This window comes from Mastacembelus armatus, chromosome 13 (assembly GCF_900324485.2).
Source record: "Mastacembelus armatus chromosome 13, fMasArm1.2, whole genome shotgun sequence".
In the NCBI taxonomy this organism is placed as follows: Eukaryota; Metazoa; Chordata; class Actinopteri; order Synbranchiformes; family Mastacembelidae; genus Mastacembelus; species Mastacembelus armatus.
In genome coordinates this window covers 4,453,443-4,470,298 of record NC_046645.1, presented here as the reverse complement: position 1 = coordinate 4,470,298, position 16,856 = coordinate 4,453,443, and the positions used below count along the sequence as shown (strand labels likewise).

Below are 16,856 nucleotides of genomic sequence, written 5' to 3'. Positions count from 1 at the left end.
TGACGAGATTGAGACAGACAGAGAGCCAAGAGGGTGACAGTGTGCGTTTTTAATGGGTGACTGGCCTTTGGTGACTGCTCATTCATGATAACTCTCAGGGTAGGAAAGGTCAGTCACTGTGACATTCACAAGGTCAGAAAGTTTTGTGTTGGTGATGAGGCATTGCTGATTAGTCAGATTTCTGACTATTTCTGACTTCTGCTTATTTCAGATGAACTGAATGTGACAGACGGTCTTCAAAAGGAGGAGCAACATCTGAAAAAGAAGCACAAACTGCAGAAACACTGCACCTCTACCTACAGAAAAGCACATTATAAACTGGCAGAAATACTTGGGCAGCTACGCTTCAGGGTTTCTTTCTTTCTGTCTGTCTTTTCTTTTTTTTTTCTCTGAGGCTATAAGACAATTGACTTTCCATACATGGAACAGACATAATTAGAAAAAAGTGTTTCTCTCTCAAAACCCCAGACTCAAGGCCGCAGTAACTTCCCACAGACTACCCACACAGCCTTGAGATGGTTTTATGACTGCAATGCTACCTCCCATCCATACTCACAACATGAAAGTTAATATCGACAGGAGGCACTTTTCTTCAAATTCACTGCATTGCTTATGGATCCACTTTTGACCTTTTTGAATGAATAAGTAGTGTTAAGCTGCATCCCACCATCACTCGTGATCGTTCTGTCTGCTCAGACAAGACAAAAGTGAAACTAACCTGACTGCACTTTGAACAAATGTCCTGTAGGGGTTTAGAAATGGTATATACCTGTGTCTGTTAGTCACGGATGGAAAACAACTGTGTGTATGTGAGCAGCCCTCACTCAGATTTTATGTAATACCTGTGTTCGTGTGCCAAAGTACTTGTACATTTCTTAACCAGGACAAGGACACTGAACATTTCTCAGGACATGTAATATATTTAGGATCCTTGTGATAACAGTGACATTGAACATGGGGCATTCAGGACAGCAGAGGGCTTTTCAACCCGACAGCAGTACATGTGATGGCAGTACTTTAGCTTCTGTGGAATCGCTTGCATGTCCACTGAGATGCTCATTCTCACACCAGCTTCTTTTTCTGGTTGTTTCAAAAGCAAGTTACGTGCATTTTCAAACATTTTCCTCCAAAACAAGTCAAAAGCTGTATGTCAAACTGACTTTTCTGTGAGGAGCATATGAAAGACTGCTGAGTTAAAGGTCTGAGTGACTGAAGTGCGGACATTCTGGATAATGGATGAAAAAAAGAGGTGCTGAGCTTTGAGCGCACCATGCGAGTTGATGGCACTAAGCCCTAAGGTAAGAAAAATAATCCTGTTATATAAGCTTACTGTTTCTGCATCCCACAGGGTGAGCTTTGTTCTCTTCTCCCTAAGAGTCACTCCAACTGTGTGTCTGTGCGTGTGACGACCAAGGTCATGACCCAAACAGCACACACCCAACATTTGAGCACGTAAGAGGACGTAAGGAAATGTACACACAATGTGTTCTTCAGTCCCATTTAGAAATGAGTAAAAACTCAGTCAGTCCAAAAATGTGAATCATTCCACCTAAGGAAGGCTGGGACTTTGGCCATTTTAAAAATGTCCTTGTTCTTTAATTTTAGCATGAATAAAGAGCAATAGCTGAGTCTGTAGGTAGTTGAACTCTGTTAGTCACTCAACTCTATGGCATAACTGAGGTTAACCATGACATCATGGATGACAGACGCTCCACAGTCACACTGACGGCGTTTGTGTTCATGTGTCATGTGGAGTGGTCATGTGCTGCTACAGACTTTGAAACGAAAAAAAGCCTGTTTATTATCAAAGAAGAAATTAGGCATCAAAACAAAAGCAGTTTTCAGATTTAATATTAATTTCTACTGTACACACAGTACAATAAGATCAGTCAACCAATAAGCTGAGTCCATGAAAATCAGATGATATGGGAAAATGTTTCCTACCTCGTCTGTTATCTGTCCTCCAAATGTCACCCATGTACCTGGAGGGAAGCAAGACACAGACACATTTTACCATTAGGAAACATTTAGACTCTGTCAGTCTTTTCCGTCAGTGTCTGTATTTCTGTGTGTGTTTGACATCCTGAGGTAAAAACTGTTAATCCCTGGGCTGTGACACCAGTCGAGGGAGGATTTCAAGTTCCCAAGAGAAAATCCTGTCCTGTTCAAGGTCACAGCACTGAAGAATCCCATTTGTGAGTGCCTGTTAGCACTTGCTGTTCTCATTGGTCACTGTTTGTGCTTGCTATGATCATCATGCATATTTGGAAGACTTTGTGTCCCCTGTCCTTATGTTGGTCTGTGTGCACATGTGTATATGCACCTCCATGCTCCTGACTGCTAATGAGACAGACAAAAGGTTAAGTCACACTGAAGAGGACACACTAAATCCTCTGCACTTTCCCTCACTGATCTATGCAGCTTTAAGTTTAGATAGTGTCAAAGCAGTTTTCACTAAATAATGTCAGTCTGGTCCAAACCTTTGAACAAAAAAAAATGACTTCACTGTTTTCAGCAGAAAACAACCGAAGTAGAAAAAGCCAGAGCCTTCCTTGTATTAGCATTCAGAACATTGTTTTTGAAAATGCAACACCTCCGCCACCTAAGTATTTCCACCTCTTTGCTGACGCTCTGTTCAAACTTGTCTGTGTTTCACCCACCTTGTGCCTTTTTGCCTACAATTTCACATCAAATGAAACAAAAATTCTTCTTCTCACTCTGGTGACCTCCATTCCTTGACTGCAATAAAACCAGTGATATACCTCAGACAGACCACTTAACCACCTCCTCATTTCACAGACAGGGTGTTAGATTCCAACAGAGCTCATTGCACCAAACACTGAAATGCCATAGACTCCACTGAGGTTTCACTTACAGATGAGACCCTGTGGGTAAATTGAATCTGTTGGTGCATAAAGATATTGTGTTTAGTAAAGGAGCACCAAGGTGCGGTTCTCAACCTGCATCACCAGCCGAGCCGTAATCAAAGTTTGCTCAGCAGAGATGGTTGGGCTGCTGCTGGGGGAAATAATCATCAGAGAAAAATTTGTTTTTCTGCATTCTTAACATCAGTAACTATGGTAACCTCACTTAGGCTTAACTACATTTATTGCATTTGTTGTACAGTATGTGCAAGATTTTTTGCTTTATTGTTACCTGTTTTGTCTTAGTGTTTATATATTGCATATTGTCTGTGTGTGCACGTTCAATCAGAGTTTAAGCAGTCTCCAGCATGGTGGCAGTTTAATTGCAGTGGACAATATCCAGTCAAAGTGCTGAGGTTTGTGCCTGAACAGGAGACGCAGCATGGGACTAACGCCCTGCAGCGCTCTAATGTCAAGGCCATGGCTCTTATAGAGTAGGTCCAACTGAACTTCCAGTTTGATTGAAATTAAGGCCTTGCCAATGATAAACGGCTCTTTTTTACTGGCAGCTGCTGGGGGAAAGTGCCAAAAGTGGCACTTGATGTTGCTATGCAACAACAGTAAATCTGACAACCTTGCAGAGCTTTTTCTGAATCTGAAAGGTATTCAATTCAAAAAGCGACCCCATACCAAGTTATTAAGAGGTCTTTGTTTGACTAAATTCAGATTTAGTATGAATAGTAATATTTCTGCTGTCTCCGTGTCCGCTCAAATGAGATGACAAAGTGAGAGAAGCCAAGCTGTATAAAACGCTGGAGAGAAGAAATAAAAGGGAAAGAAAATGGGCAGCATCACAAGCAATAGGACGAAGAGACAGAGTTTTAAATTTGGCAAGAGGTGTCATGCTTTCTTTCAGCTTTGTGAGTCCTTTTAACCTGATTTTTGAGACCTAAATCCAGTCCTGTGCCTGGCAGCACAGATTTAGATAAAACATTTCTCTCTGGAGTCTCCTTTTAACTGACCCCTGACTCTCTTTTACAGCATTTTTCAATTTTCTTCCTGCAGTTCAGTATTAATTTGCAGCTCCAATAACACAGCACAATATAGGACTCAGCTGGTTAAGTTTGCAGAATTTCACACAAACTCGGATTATTTAAAAAAAAAAAAAAAAAAAAAAAAAAAAAAATTGTATCACCTTTATTTGTATAATTTGTTTTGTAAGTTTTGTAACAATTTTTTTTAAATGGACAGAAAATTTAAATTTAGTGAATTGTATGGAAAGTAGCTTGAAGATCCTGTATGGCCACCTCATATATTTTGTAGAGCATATGCACACAAGCTAAAAGAAAAACTGCCTTTCACTAACACACAGACACCTATTTTTTATATTTGGTGCATGTCCCAGCGGCCTCTTGTATTGATTTCTTTAAAATTATTCCACTTGAATTACTTTTGTGTTCTGTTACAGCATAGCTGTTTCCGTCTGGTCTACTTTTTCGGATACAGACCTTCAAACAGAAAGTGGTTGTTGTTTTGAGGTCTAGTGCTTCTTGGGTTATGTCAAAGTAGGAAACAGGTAAGAGGAATGCAAGTGCTGCAGAATCAGAGTGAGAGAGGCTGCAGTACATCGTGATACATTTGGTTTCTTTAAAAAAAAAAAAAAAAAAAAAAAGACAATGACAACATGTAAAGGTTTATCCTCCTGGTGCCTTTTATACACTGCAGGGCTGCAGGAGAACCATTATTGGAATTCATCAGTCAGTTACATCAGTGCTGCAAGCATTTAGAAAAAATATGGACCTGCTTCACTCAGTTCACAGTGAAGTGCTGATGGTTTAGATGAACTCCTGCATGGTTATGCTTGCACATGCAAATACACACCAGTGATCTGTTTTCCATTTTCCCATCAATTTGCACCACTGGAATCAGTGTGTGTGCTGATGGCATAGAGAAGCCACTGCAGACGTCCCTGTGGTCACTCTAGGGACAACAAATTATCTACAGGAGCAGATGGTCTGTGTGAGAGGCTAAGATGAATTGACTAGTCATATCATTTATCAATGAATCCACCCTTCATTCCTCCATCCTGAGAATGTTTTTTAAATCAATTTCATTTTAATTAACTGGGAGAAGGTTTTTAAATTGCAGACAGACAAAACACATTAACCATTTAGATGCATGCAAACTGAACCAATATTGAATCATCTTCTGCCTGAATGTGAAATAATGTAAGTGGAATAGAAATAATTGATATTAAATTGAATTTATTTCTGTCATTTATGACAATGAACATAAAACTGAATTGTAAGACGTATGTGAAAGGTTTCTCAGTTTGGACTGCTGAGAGCAAAAACGTGGATTACATGCAGTGTATTACAGTACGAGTGTGAACTGGCATTTTTTCTAAAACTGAAAAATTAATGTAATCTGAATAAAATGTAAAAAAGTATATCCACAGAGAAAGGCACATTGTGGATTATGTAGTAGTTGCATCCATAGTGCGAATGGGATCTCCAACTGTGTAGTTTTATAGATAAGTAGCAGAACTAGTTAACCTAGCTCTGCACAGGCTGAACGAGACAGACTGTAACTGTGATTTTGACTGTAGCTACGGGATGATGCCGTCAATCTGACTGTGGCTGTAGCCATGCCTGTGCTTCACTTGTTATGATTCTGGCTATGACATATTATTGGTAACATAGGAGCATGGATACCACAGCCTCAGCCAGAGCTTCAGCCAGCACAGCCAGGCCGAGCAGCTGCAGCTGTGCTCACAGCCAGTGGCTGTTTACTGCTGGAGATCTGCCCTTTTGACAGGATCATCACTCCTCTCTGGAGAGTGTTTCCCTTAACTGGCAGTATATTATAACTGAACTGGACCTACACACTAACCATTCCTATGGATCACAGGGAATGAAAAAATATTGACAGGGAATGAAAAACTAACTGTTATTTAAGCACAAAAGAATGCCGTGTCTGAAAAATCCCTCTGAGTCTTACATCACTGCCTCTGAAATGAAAATATATGGCAGGGCAAGGGCAATGCTGCATATGCATTATATAATATATAATTTTTTTTTATTATAGACGGTATTATAAACAGTCAAGTAACCCCTAAAATTCAAAACTATATTTACCCTAATGGGATCACTTATTCAGACACTTTATTTCAGATGTTGCAGTTCATCAAATGAATTTCAGTTACTGAAACTGACATTAACACTAAATATAGGACTACATGGTCAATTTCACAAAATAATGTACAACTTACAGTATCATCTTCCTGAACAAGAAAGTTTTACATACATGATATAAAAAGGTTTTGCTGCCTTGCTCAAGTGCAAGTTAAGCATTGTTGCTCTAATTTTTAAATGGCATAGGATTCATTTATTAAAGGAAGCCCCATATCAATATGCTACGTTAATGTTACACAAATTTTATATATTTCATCTCAAACACATCTCAGTTGTGATGAAGTTTGCCACTTTAAGTTTTAAAAGCAGCCATGAGTCACAAAGCAAAGACCAAATTTTCAGGAATTTTAATGAAGAGCAACTAGTTAAACTACAGTGTCTATTTTCATCTAATGCTTTGACGTAAAAACTATACTTAGTTACAGCTTGAAACCAGCATAAAATTTGAATAATGTAGGTGGGAAACCTGAATGTTAAAACACTGATTTTCTATGAAAAAGAGGTCTTCAACTCATTAAACCATTACGTAAATGAGGCCGGGGCTGGTGAGATGCCGTTTCTCTCAGTGCATCATCATGCAGCTGCACACTGGCTCTTTAAAGAGTCTGACTCCCGAGACAGTTACATCTTCTGGATGTGATTCCAACCAATGATGAATAAACAGAAATGACTAAATCATGATTTAACATGAGTGAATGTGTGTTTTATGAATTGTTTACATCTACAGGCATAGTAGTCTGTTCTCAACTGTGCTTTAAAAATTGGATTGTTAGAGTATTTGCACACATGCACACCCACATATGGTACATATTATATCCACCTCTATCTTGGCAACACTTCTTGAAATGAAATGGTGAAATCATCCTGCTCTTTGCCCTTTCTTTTCCTCCTCTCCCTGCCAGCATCATGTCCGCCTTAGGCGCAGCATGTGGCAGGCAGCTGGAACTATGCTGACCTTTTCTGCACCGTGTAGCCCAGCCAGTCTGAGTCAGATTTCTCAGTCTGCTCTGAGCCACCTGGGGCAGTAGCGCTCAGAGGTGGACTGGATCCAGACATTATATGCTGAAAAACAACTGTTTCACATGACACCCACGAGCATCTTTCAAAGTAATCTACCAGTGACACCAGAAAAAATCTTTTCCAATATGGGTGCATCCCAATTCCCTTAACTAATCCTCTCTCGCTCTTCAGTCGTTTGTCCCAGATGTCACATTGACCTGCTATCTTACAGCCCATCCCAAAGCTGTTACCCCTGCTCTGAGGAGACAAGACAGCATCCCTTGCAGATGTCTTATAAGCCAACATACCCACTTATCAGAAAACAGTTAATAGACCAGAGAAAAGGATGTGTCTTGTCCCTAGATTCCGCTTTCCTCTTTTCCTTTGCATCCTTGGTGTGAGACACAAGTGAAGGAAATGTGGAGTGAGGCAATCGAGAACAGTGAATTGGGCCAAGCTGAAATCCATGCATGGGAAATCCTTGCATCTGATATCAGCAGGAGCTCCTGGATAAATATGAGGAAGCTTAGCAGCTGCAGAATTACAACTTAGGTATAATACAGGGATTTGTAGCATTAAAGGGGAGATACACAGGGCCGGGAGGAAGCCTAAAATTGAGAGAGCTGAAAAATCAACAAAATCAGGGGTGGAAGATTGGCCAAAATTACAACCACCGTGAGTGCAGAAAGCACACTTACAACACCAACTTTGATATTTTTTCCTGTCTCTTCTACCACTGCTAAACAAAAATCCCCAATCTCCAAGCTGTGATTAAAGCATCTCCTACCTGTGAACACGCTCCCATCCTTCCTCCTATGAAAATATTTAGAAATGTAGGTATACTTATACTGTTAGCCCAAATAACCTGAGTTACCTTCTTTTTGTATAAATAAAAAAGACTGGTCAAACATTTTCTTTCTGGAGGCACAACCCTCTGTTGTTTGAGAGCTCTTCATGGTGGCAAAAATGTGTGTTGTCGTCTCCTTCCCACTCTGAAGCTAAATACTGAAGTTGGGGGTGGGTTTGACACCTTGTGCAAGTGAAGAACCTTTACCAGCAACCCACACTAACATGGCAACGCACACACACGCACTAAGGTTTACACTACAAATGATTCTACTCTGTATTCTGGTGGAAAACCTCATGAATAGACTGCAGAGTAATTTTATCGGAAACAACGCTGGTATGTTTTCATGTTTGTGCAACACTTTGAGCGCACCACAACGAACCACAGTAGATTTTCTGGTGTGAGGAAAAAAAAAAAAAACGTCTGAACTTAATTCCAACCAATAATGAATAAACACAAATGACAATTCTCAGAGTATTTTGTGTAAGTACTTTTGCGTAAGACACTTTAATTGTGTAAATCACTTAATGCAAAGCTCCTCTATCACTACACACAGAGTGATGCCACGGAACAGAAAGAAACATCACATATTTGTTTAGTGCATGTCAGTAAAGGCTTGTAGTTAAGCCGGATACAAACAACATATGACAGAGAGTGAAGAGGAGTGCAGGATTTACTCACCCAGTCCTAAGCAAGACACTCTGAGTCCTGATTTTCCAAGATTCCTGCAAAAACACACACACACAAACAAAAGAATCAAATCTCAACCACTTCACCAGAAGATAAGTACCGATGATTCTACAAAACTCTGGATTATGTGGACAACACTTAAAGAGTAACAATCTAAACCATTACAAACAGCATTTACCACATCAAGAGTTGTATTTTGATGGCCATTAACTCTGTAGCAGACAAAATATTGTGCATGTAACATGACAGCAAGTAGATTGACAGTCAAGTGAATAACAAGCAGGCCTGTCATTCTCACAAGACGCTAGATGTGGCTTGGCTTCAGATCCTCACATGACAGCTTGACAGCAGTTCTGTCTGCCTGATTTCTTCAAGACAGGAAACCAAATTCCTCTTTTCTGGACCTCCAGTTAGGTGCTGTGACGCTGTACGCACTATAAGTGGCATGGAGCGGTTAGTGTTAAATGAACATTATCTGGCCTCTACCGTTACTTTCCAGTCAGTGACACAGAGAGAAATACTAAGCTATCAATAACAGAATGATGGAGGAACGACAGACAAGATGCAAAGAATGAAACAAACACACTAATAAAATAATATGCAAAACACTAATCACTATCTCAAAGAGAAGGATGAGGAACATTGGCAGTAGCAATAGTTACAACTTCTGTCCTTTAGGACGGAGGAAAAAAGAAATGTGTGCGTTATACCGACCACATATTATAAGCTATTAGCCTAATTAGCTGTCATTAACACTACAATCAGCTGTTTGTTTTTCTCTGCACAGTGCAGTATATTTTGTGCATGCATAGAGTAATCAGCCAATCCATTTACAATATACACCCACGTGCTGTCTTTGCAACCTCATTAGGTCATAAATCAAGGACTTGCTGACTATAGCGTCTGTAGCAGATGACAGTGAGTTACTGTCCTTGGCCGTCTGCATCTGAAGCTCCCCTATGGAATGAAGAACTCCAATTATAATTATTACTAGTCTTATTATGCCATTTACATTTTATGTGAGCCTCAATTTGTTTTCTATGACCACTTGGGGGCAGCACAACAAGCTGCAAATACTATACTGAAATATTAGAACCTTGTAAATTTTGCAAAAGTGTAAATTACATCTACTGCCTAATCTTTGTCTGACTGCCACTTAGTGTTGGTCAAGTAGTGTCAAATGGGTTTTTAGAGCTTTTCACTGAAGGTGATCCACATGACAGCAGTGACACTGAACCAAAACAGTAAAGCTGTGGGCTTGATCAGAAGTATCACTTTTTACCTGACACATTTAATACGAAAACACATTAATGTGACTAGAACTATGAATATTCATGGATGAGCCAAAAAGTTATGAGTGAATAACGATTATGGCTTAGAATATTAAAGTGACATATTGATTGCTGTAGTAATTGTGTTAAATGTGGAGAAAAGCAGACAGGTGTAAAGTGTTAAGGACTAAATCCTTATTTTTCTCTGTATAGCACAGGCTGTTCTTTCATTCTGCTTTAGCACTGTGGGTAGACTGGCAGACCCTTGAGGAACAATTATTCTGTCATTATTCTGTCATGTCAGTGTCCTGAGCGAGTGTCCACTGGACTGATGACTAAACTGATGCAACAAGACACACAGATACACACAAGTTTAAAGATATTTCAGTGTTTTGAGCAGGTGCAAAGTAAAACTGCTGCTCCAATTTATCAACTTGTACTCAATACAGGGGGCACAGGTTTCCTCAGGGAGGATTTAACAATATGTTATGTCAGCACTTTTATACTTCCTAGGAAACCTTATTTAGAGAGAATACTTTAGGTCTGGAGTTAAAACCTGCGTCATCATATTTATTTAAAAATTGCTATCTTTATCACAATTTCACAAAGTGTAGAAGAACGTCTGTGCTTCTCATTGTGTATACAACCTGAACAAAACTAAATTATTACTGATCTGACAATATGACAACATGCTTTGTTAATTATGGAATTATTCATGAAACATTTAATACAATACTTATTTACGTGTTCATTATATACATTAATAAATAGTATAGCTCTATGTTCTGCTGAACCAGAAGATAACTAAAACTTTGACCACCTCACTGTATGCAGCAGAAACACAACATACTGTATAATGCACATATAGTACTTATATTAACACTATAATGAAGTTCATGTAAATTACATAAATAAATGTAAAACAAATAAATGGGAATTTAAAATTTGGTTTATGCATTAACCCATTACACCATATTTTTGGATTTGATTTTTGGAGTTGCAATATTTCGTTGGAGCATTTCTATCTTCTCCCCTTATTTTCGTGCTCTGATTTCCTCCCACAGATTGGTACTGTGGAAGGTATTTAGCTGGCCACAGGTATTAATTAGTGTGACTGATACTCCATGTTGAGGCAGCGTGGAAACCGGTTCATTTTACTGCCCTCCATCAAATATTCACAGGACCAGGATCCAGCCCTCCCAATGACCCTGAACAGGAATGTGGAGGTCATGTGAAGTTATGTGAAGTAGCAATTCTTGCCCAAAAAAAAAGAAACATTTTTAAAGTTCAAAAGTTAAGGCCTGTCTCCAGTCAGAGTAACCTGCTGAATTTAGATCATCAGGACTAGATGTAGTGAGTCAGGCTATGGAGAGCCAGACGGCGATTAATGATTATGTTGCTGTTTTCAGGCCATGGCCAGGAATAATGATGATACAGATGCACTCTACTTCCAGTCTAAGAAGAAAAGACTTGGTTGCAGCCTAATGAGACACATCATCTAATCAAGCAAAAAGCTGCAGTGTGTCAAGTTACGTGAGAGCTGACAATCCACTTAGAGCACCTTTGCTCAAAATGGAGTCATGCCAAAGCACATGCTTATATCAACAAATGCATATGGTCTAATACATAAGAATTACAGTACTGGATTCTTCTTTTAAAACAATCTTACGAAGAGGAGATTCACAAAAACTGTGAGTGCAGCTGAAAACACACATGGACTCACTGCTTGTTCTGCTATAAAAGGGAGCAGTGGAAAGAAGCTAAAGTCATCTTCAAAAGGGGCTGGGAATGATTTTTATTCCCATGTATTTGATTTTCTCTCCCATGTTGATTGGAGTAACAAAACTTTTCTTTGATCAGCGTGGTTAGCCCAGGTATTGCTGAAAGCACACAGCACATCTCCTCATGCAGGTTCAGAGGGACAGATTGTGAGATGAGTTGAATAATGGCAGTGAAGAGGATAACAGGAAATGGAGAGAATGATGCAGAGAGGAGGAAATTAAGATTTCCCCATGTGGGAGAAAGTGATCACTCATTTAAAACCTCTTTCAAATGGCTCTTCATAGATATGCAAACGCTTATAGACATACATATGAATACTGTAATATAGCCGTCCTTGCCCATCAAATATTTATTGAAATATAAGCCCACCTGTAGCTGTTTTCCCAGATCTACCATAACAAGCCTTCTCCATCAATATGGCTATTCACCTCCACTTAAACATGTCTTTATTGCCCTGATGATGGGCAGTAATGAGCTCCTCTAATACCACTGGCAATATTATCCTCTCTTCATTTGTCAAAACACACACACTCACTCCTGCATGTCAACAGTCATCATCTGTCACTGATTATCTCCTTCATTACAGCAGTGAAGGGAGATGCTCAGTATTTAGGGGGGGAAAAGTATCTATCCCTCATTTAAGCAGGTATATCCCACTGAGGTTAGCAACCTCTTTTTCAAGCTAGTTTGACAAAGGACAATACACCACAAAACAAATAAGTAATACTATAATACTACAATATTCACTGTGAAGAGGGTCAGAGTGAGCATGTGGTATCTTGGCATTTTAGTAATGGTTAAAAAATTAATTATTATTTGTTTTGTCATCTTATCTCAAGACCAGTTCTTTTCATCCACCCATCCATCATGTACAGTTTATCCTGGTACATCCATGGTCACAGGGGGTCTGGAGCCAAGGGGGCAAGAGGCTGGGAACAGCCTGGGCAGGTCACCTATCACAGGGCTGACAGAGACAGACACTCACATTCACACCTACAGGATGGACACTTTAGAGTCTCCAGTGATCCAAACCCCAAACTGCATGTCTTTGGACTGAGGCTGGAGTACCCGGAGATATCCCACACAGACACAGGGAGAACATAAAAACTCCACACCGAAAGACCCCAGAGTCGAACAGGACTTGAACCGGGAACCTTTTTGCTGGGAGCTGACAGTGTTAACCACCAAACTACACTGCCATCTCACTTTATAAAAGGCTTTTTATTGATTCTTCCATGATTGTCTGAGTAGATTCTTCCATTATGTTTCTTTATGTCTCTTTTTCTTCATAACTGTGAAGTACTTTGTAAGGTTGTGCTATATAATCAAATATCAAACTTTGGGGATCACTTTATTTTGACGTGAGCAGACAGAAATGCAATATATGATATATGACAACATGGCTAGACAATAGTCAACATTTCTGGGTGTACTTTGCTTTAATGATTTTGTGGCTTTCTTCCCAGAGGGACTGGTTTCACTATTATGACTGATTTGAAAATGAAAATTGAATTGCTGTTTACAATACAGAAAAATAATTATGAACCACAAGAGACCTCCTGACATACTTTTCCATGGAGTGTCTGTGTGTGTGAGAGAGAGACAGAGAGAGAGAGAGAGAGGAGCATGCCTAACGCCACCTGAGGTCCTGCTAAAGTAGGCTAAAAGGTTACAGTAATCACCCAAATTCTGGCAACACAGACTCTTTGTCTTTGGCAACATCACATTAGCAGTTTGCTCGTCCTCCTGTTCTTCCAGAGTTGCCATTATAACTTACTTTGACAAGTTTTACTTCTTTTAGAACAGTAATGTATGTTACTGCCTTTCAGCCTGCCTCTGTTTCTTAGTTCCGGTTATTTTCTGGCTCTTTGTGATAAGAACCCAATGCAGCACAGGCGTCATAAACACCACTGTCACATGACTGCACCAGGATGTTCAGCAGAGGTCACTTAGGGACTTCATGAGGTAAGGTCAAGGATAAAGCTGTATAAGGAACTATATTTAAAGGGTTTGTGACAACTCTGCTACCACAGACTGTTATGGGTAAAAGTTAGTCTGTCTGTGTCTGCCCTCTCTGTCTTCCCTTCTTATAATTCAATGTAGAAATCAAATATGCAGTTTTGTGAGTCATTCCAAAGTGTACATTGACAGTGTAACCACTAAACCATTTGTGCATCCCTCTACGTCCCATCTTCACTCTCTTCTCTTGCCTTCCACTTATTCACTCTCTAGTCAACACACCCATGACTCCTCCACTTTTCATCATCTGTAACTTTTAAGGTGCCAAATTTATGCAGCAATTTGTCAACAACCTTGGAACATGGACTGCATTCAGAAATAAGCTACAACTGCAACTGGCTTGTTTTTCTCCTCTAAAAACCTTTAACCACAGATTCCTCCAACTCCTTGACACGTCTCTGCTGACTTTGTATCACCCAAGGGGATAACTAGGCCAAGTCCTGTTAGAGGTCTGCTCATGTGACAAGACTGTAGAGAAGGAGAGAGAGGCTGTAGGAAGCCAATGTAATCTAAACAGTGATGTGTGTAATAGCAACTTGTAAAAATATATTTGCATAAAACTTTTATTTGTAAAAAGGCTGCAGACTAATGACTTCATTTGAAACCATTTGTGGATGATTATGATGCTGTGTGGACTAATTATCACATATATAATTACCACGCCATATTTAATTGAATGGCTAATTACTGTAAGAGGAAGATAGTTGCAATGAGTAATTTAAAAAAAAAAAAAATCCTGAACAGATCAGCTGAAATAAACAGACATTTCAGTCATCCATGCAAAAAATTATAATTCAACACAATCTCTGTAATCTCTTATAAAATGTCACAAATTTCAACTCATTTAAGTTGTGAAGGTTTTTTGTAAATACATGTTCCAAGCTAAGTGATGATAAACTGCACATGAGATCCACAGATTAAATAGAAACTGTTGTCTTGACATTGGTTTACGGTCCCAAAGTGAGACACTAAAAACTGATCCATTGAAACTCTAAATCAACATGTACATACATAAGGACTCACGTCACATATAAGCAAACCATGTTTTTTTTAGGTTATTTTCTTTTACTTTGTTAGCACCTGCTATATTTAACACTAGAATCTGAAAGAAATACACAAGAAGAGAAACAGAGGCAGAGAAAATACAGACGGGCTGTAGCTGATTGTGATTTATGGTGACACTGTCTTCACATGTCTTCCTGCAATTTCTGACATTGCCATGACCTTTCCCTGACCCTGTTACACATGTCCCTCCATGCTTACTGTCAGTTCGAGGGAAATGGGGGATAAAAAGCAATAGAAACTGTGGATGCTGTTCTCTTCTATGGTCTTTTAATAGACGCAGTTATAACATGGCTGTGAAATAACGTTTGATAATGACTTCAGCGAAACCACTCCAATCTTGATCAGTCATTATGCCTTTCTCCCTTTCTTACCTGTTGTATCACTTACACCAGAAGGTATTGAGAACGACTGAACTGAAGCTATCAGGGCAATCAAGCATTATATCAACACTAAAGAGAATTATATTTAATAAAAGCATAATGTGATATTCTATGTAGTTTCTTATTGTCAGAAAATCCTATAAAAACACCAGAGTCCAATGATCCTATTAAGCATCATCAATGTGCCACAGTGTTGCACTGGGTGACATGTATGTCATTACAATTAAAATTGCACATGCTTAGCTATGCATGTGCATGCACCTGCAGGCATGTTGTGCCTGTATGTTCGAGTCCATATGAGCAAAACAGTTTCTGTGAACTAAAGAGCAATCTCAGCAGTGGGGCTGTTTATGCCTATCAAAACCTGAGCATGAGTGGGTGCGAGAAGAAGTGAGGGGGGCACTTCTCAAAACCAACATCCAGGGAGAGTAACACAGCCGCCTGTGTATTGGAAGTAATATAAAAGCTGTCACCAAAGCAAGTGAAGCGAGATAACACTGCCATTGGGACTGGTAAGAAGCACACTTTCAACCAGTCAGTCTTTTGACACCTTCACAGTTTCAGCTGCAATATACTGTACACTGAGATGAGAGCAGTAATTGTAAGTTTGGACTATGGAGAGATTTGTGATGGTGCCTGTGCGTACGAGTGTGCATATGATCTTGTGTTAGAGCACACAAAGTTGGATTGTTGGACAATAATTGTATATATATATATATATATATATATACTGTGCAACTATTGAATGACTGGAGTGTATGAAGTATTTATCAAAATTGTGTTGAGTCAGCGTTCAAAACAGTTACAGTCACCTCCTTTTTTACTTGTTTCTGAATAAAGATAGGAGAGCTCTACATCTATCTCTATGAAACAACCCCCAACTGAAAAACAACAAGAAAATATGACATTTGTTCCTTCAATTTGGTCTTGACTTTCTACAACCTACAACCAACACTAACGCTTCACCAACCCACAGCAAATTTTTATTTAAATGTACCTAACCTACAGTACATCAGTAAACATATTACCTCTGTTACATGTACATATGTCTCCTGCTGTACTTTGTTCAGTTCATAAATCTGTATTTAATTAACATCCAGATCTATGACAGCTGTATGTGATTATTGTTATAGCCTCCTTTTGACTTTTTTGGGTAAAAGAGAAGTAAAACATATTGACATTTTCTGTCTCTATTATACATAAAATCAATTCATTATTTTAGCAAAAATAAGCCTTCAACATCAACAACTCTGCTGAGGTCTGGAGAGAATCCATGTGGCTGAGGCTCACAGGAGCTGTAGTAATTTTTGGCTTGAATGCCAAATAGAATAATTATTTCCCATTTACTGCTTAAAGCTGCTTAAATTGTACTGCCCACTGTAGAAACAGATAATGACTTATCTTAAATGTTTTATTACAACTTTTTAGAAAGACTGACTGATGAAAAATATCTGCTAGGGGAAAATAGACTGAGAAATTAGTACTTAAAAAAAAAAAAAGCTTAACTTGACACAAGGGATGAATCCAGCTGTTTTACAATGTACTGTAATTCAACCCCCTGGTACAAACGTACCGCTGTTAGTCATAACGGATCACTATGTAGCCATGTCAAACCTTTCTGCTCTGTTAGAACTAGATTGCTGTTCTGATAGTCCCATAGTTAGGAAAATATACACATACCTCTTGATTTTTCTCCTGAGTTAAATTTGCACAGGGTTAGATGCTCAAAATGCTAATTACCCACA

At 39.1% G+C, this 16,856-nt stretch overlaps 1 protein-coding gene across 1 annotated transcript in view; it reads right to left on the bottom strand.

Annotated features, from left to right (window-relative positions):
• Positions 1-16,856, bottom strand: part of kcnab1a (potassium voltage-gated channel subfamily A regulatory beta subunit 1a) — a 68,254-nt gene that overhangs the window by 16,001 nt on the left and 35,397 nt on the right. Inside the window, exons 2-3 of the mRNA XM_026296994.2 lie at positions 8,586-8,629; positions 1,945-1,982 (exon numbers count right to left, since the gene is read on the bottom strand). Of these exons, the coding sequence (XP_026152779.1) occupies positions 1,945-1,982; positions 8,586-8,629 (82 nt within the window). The remainder of the gene's footprint in view (positions 1-1,944; positions 1,983-8,585; positions 8,630-16,856) is intronic.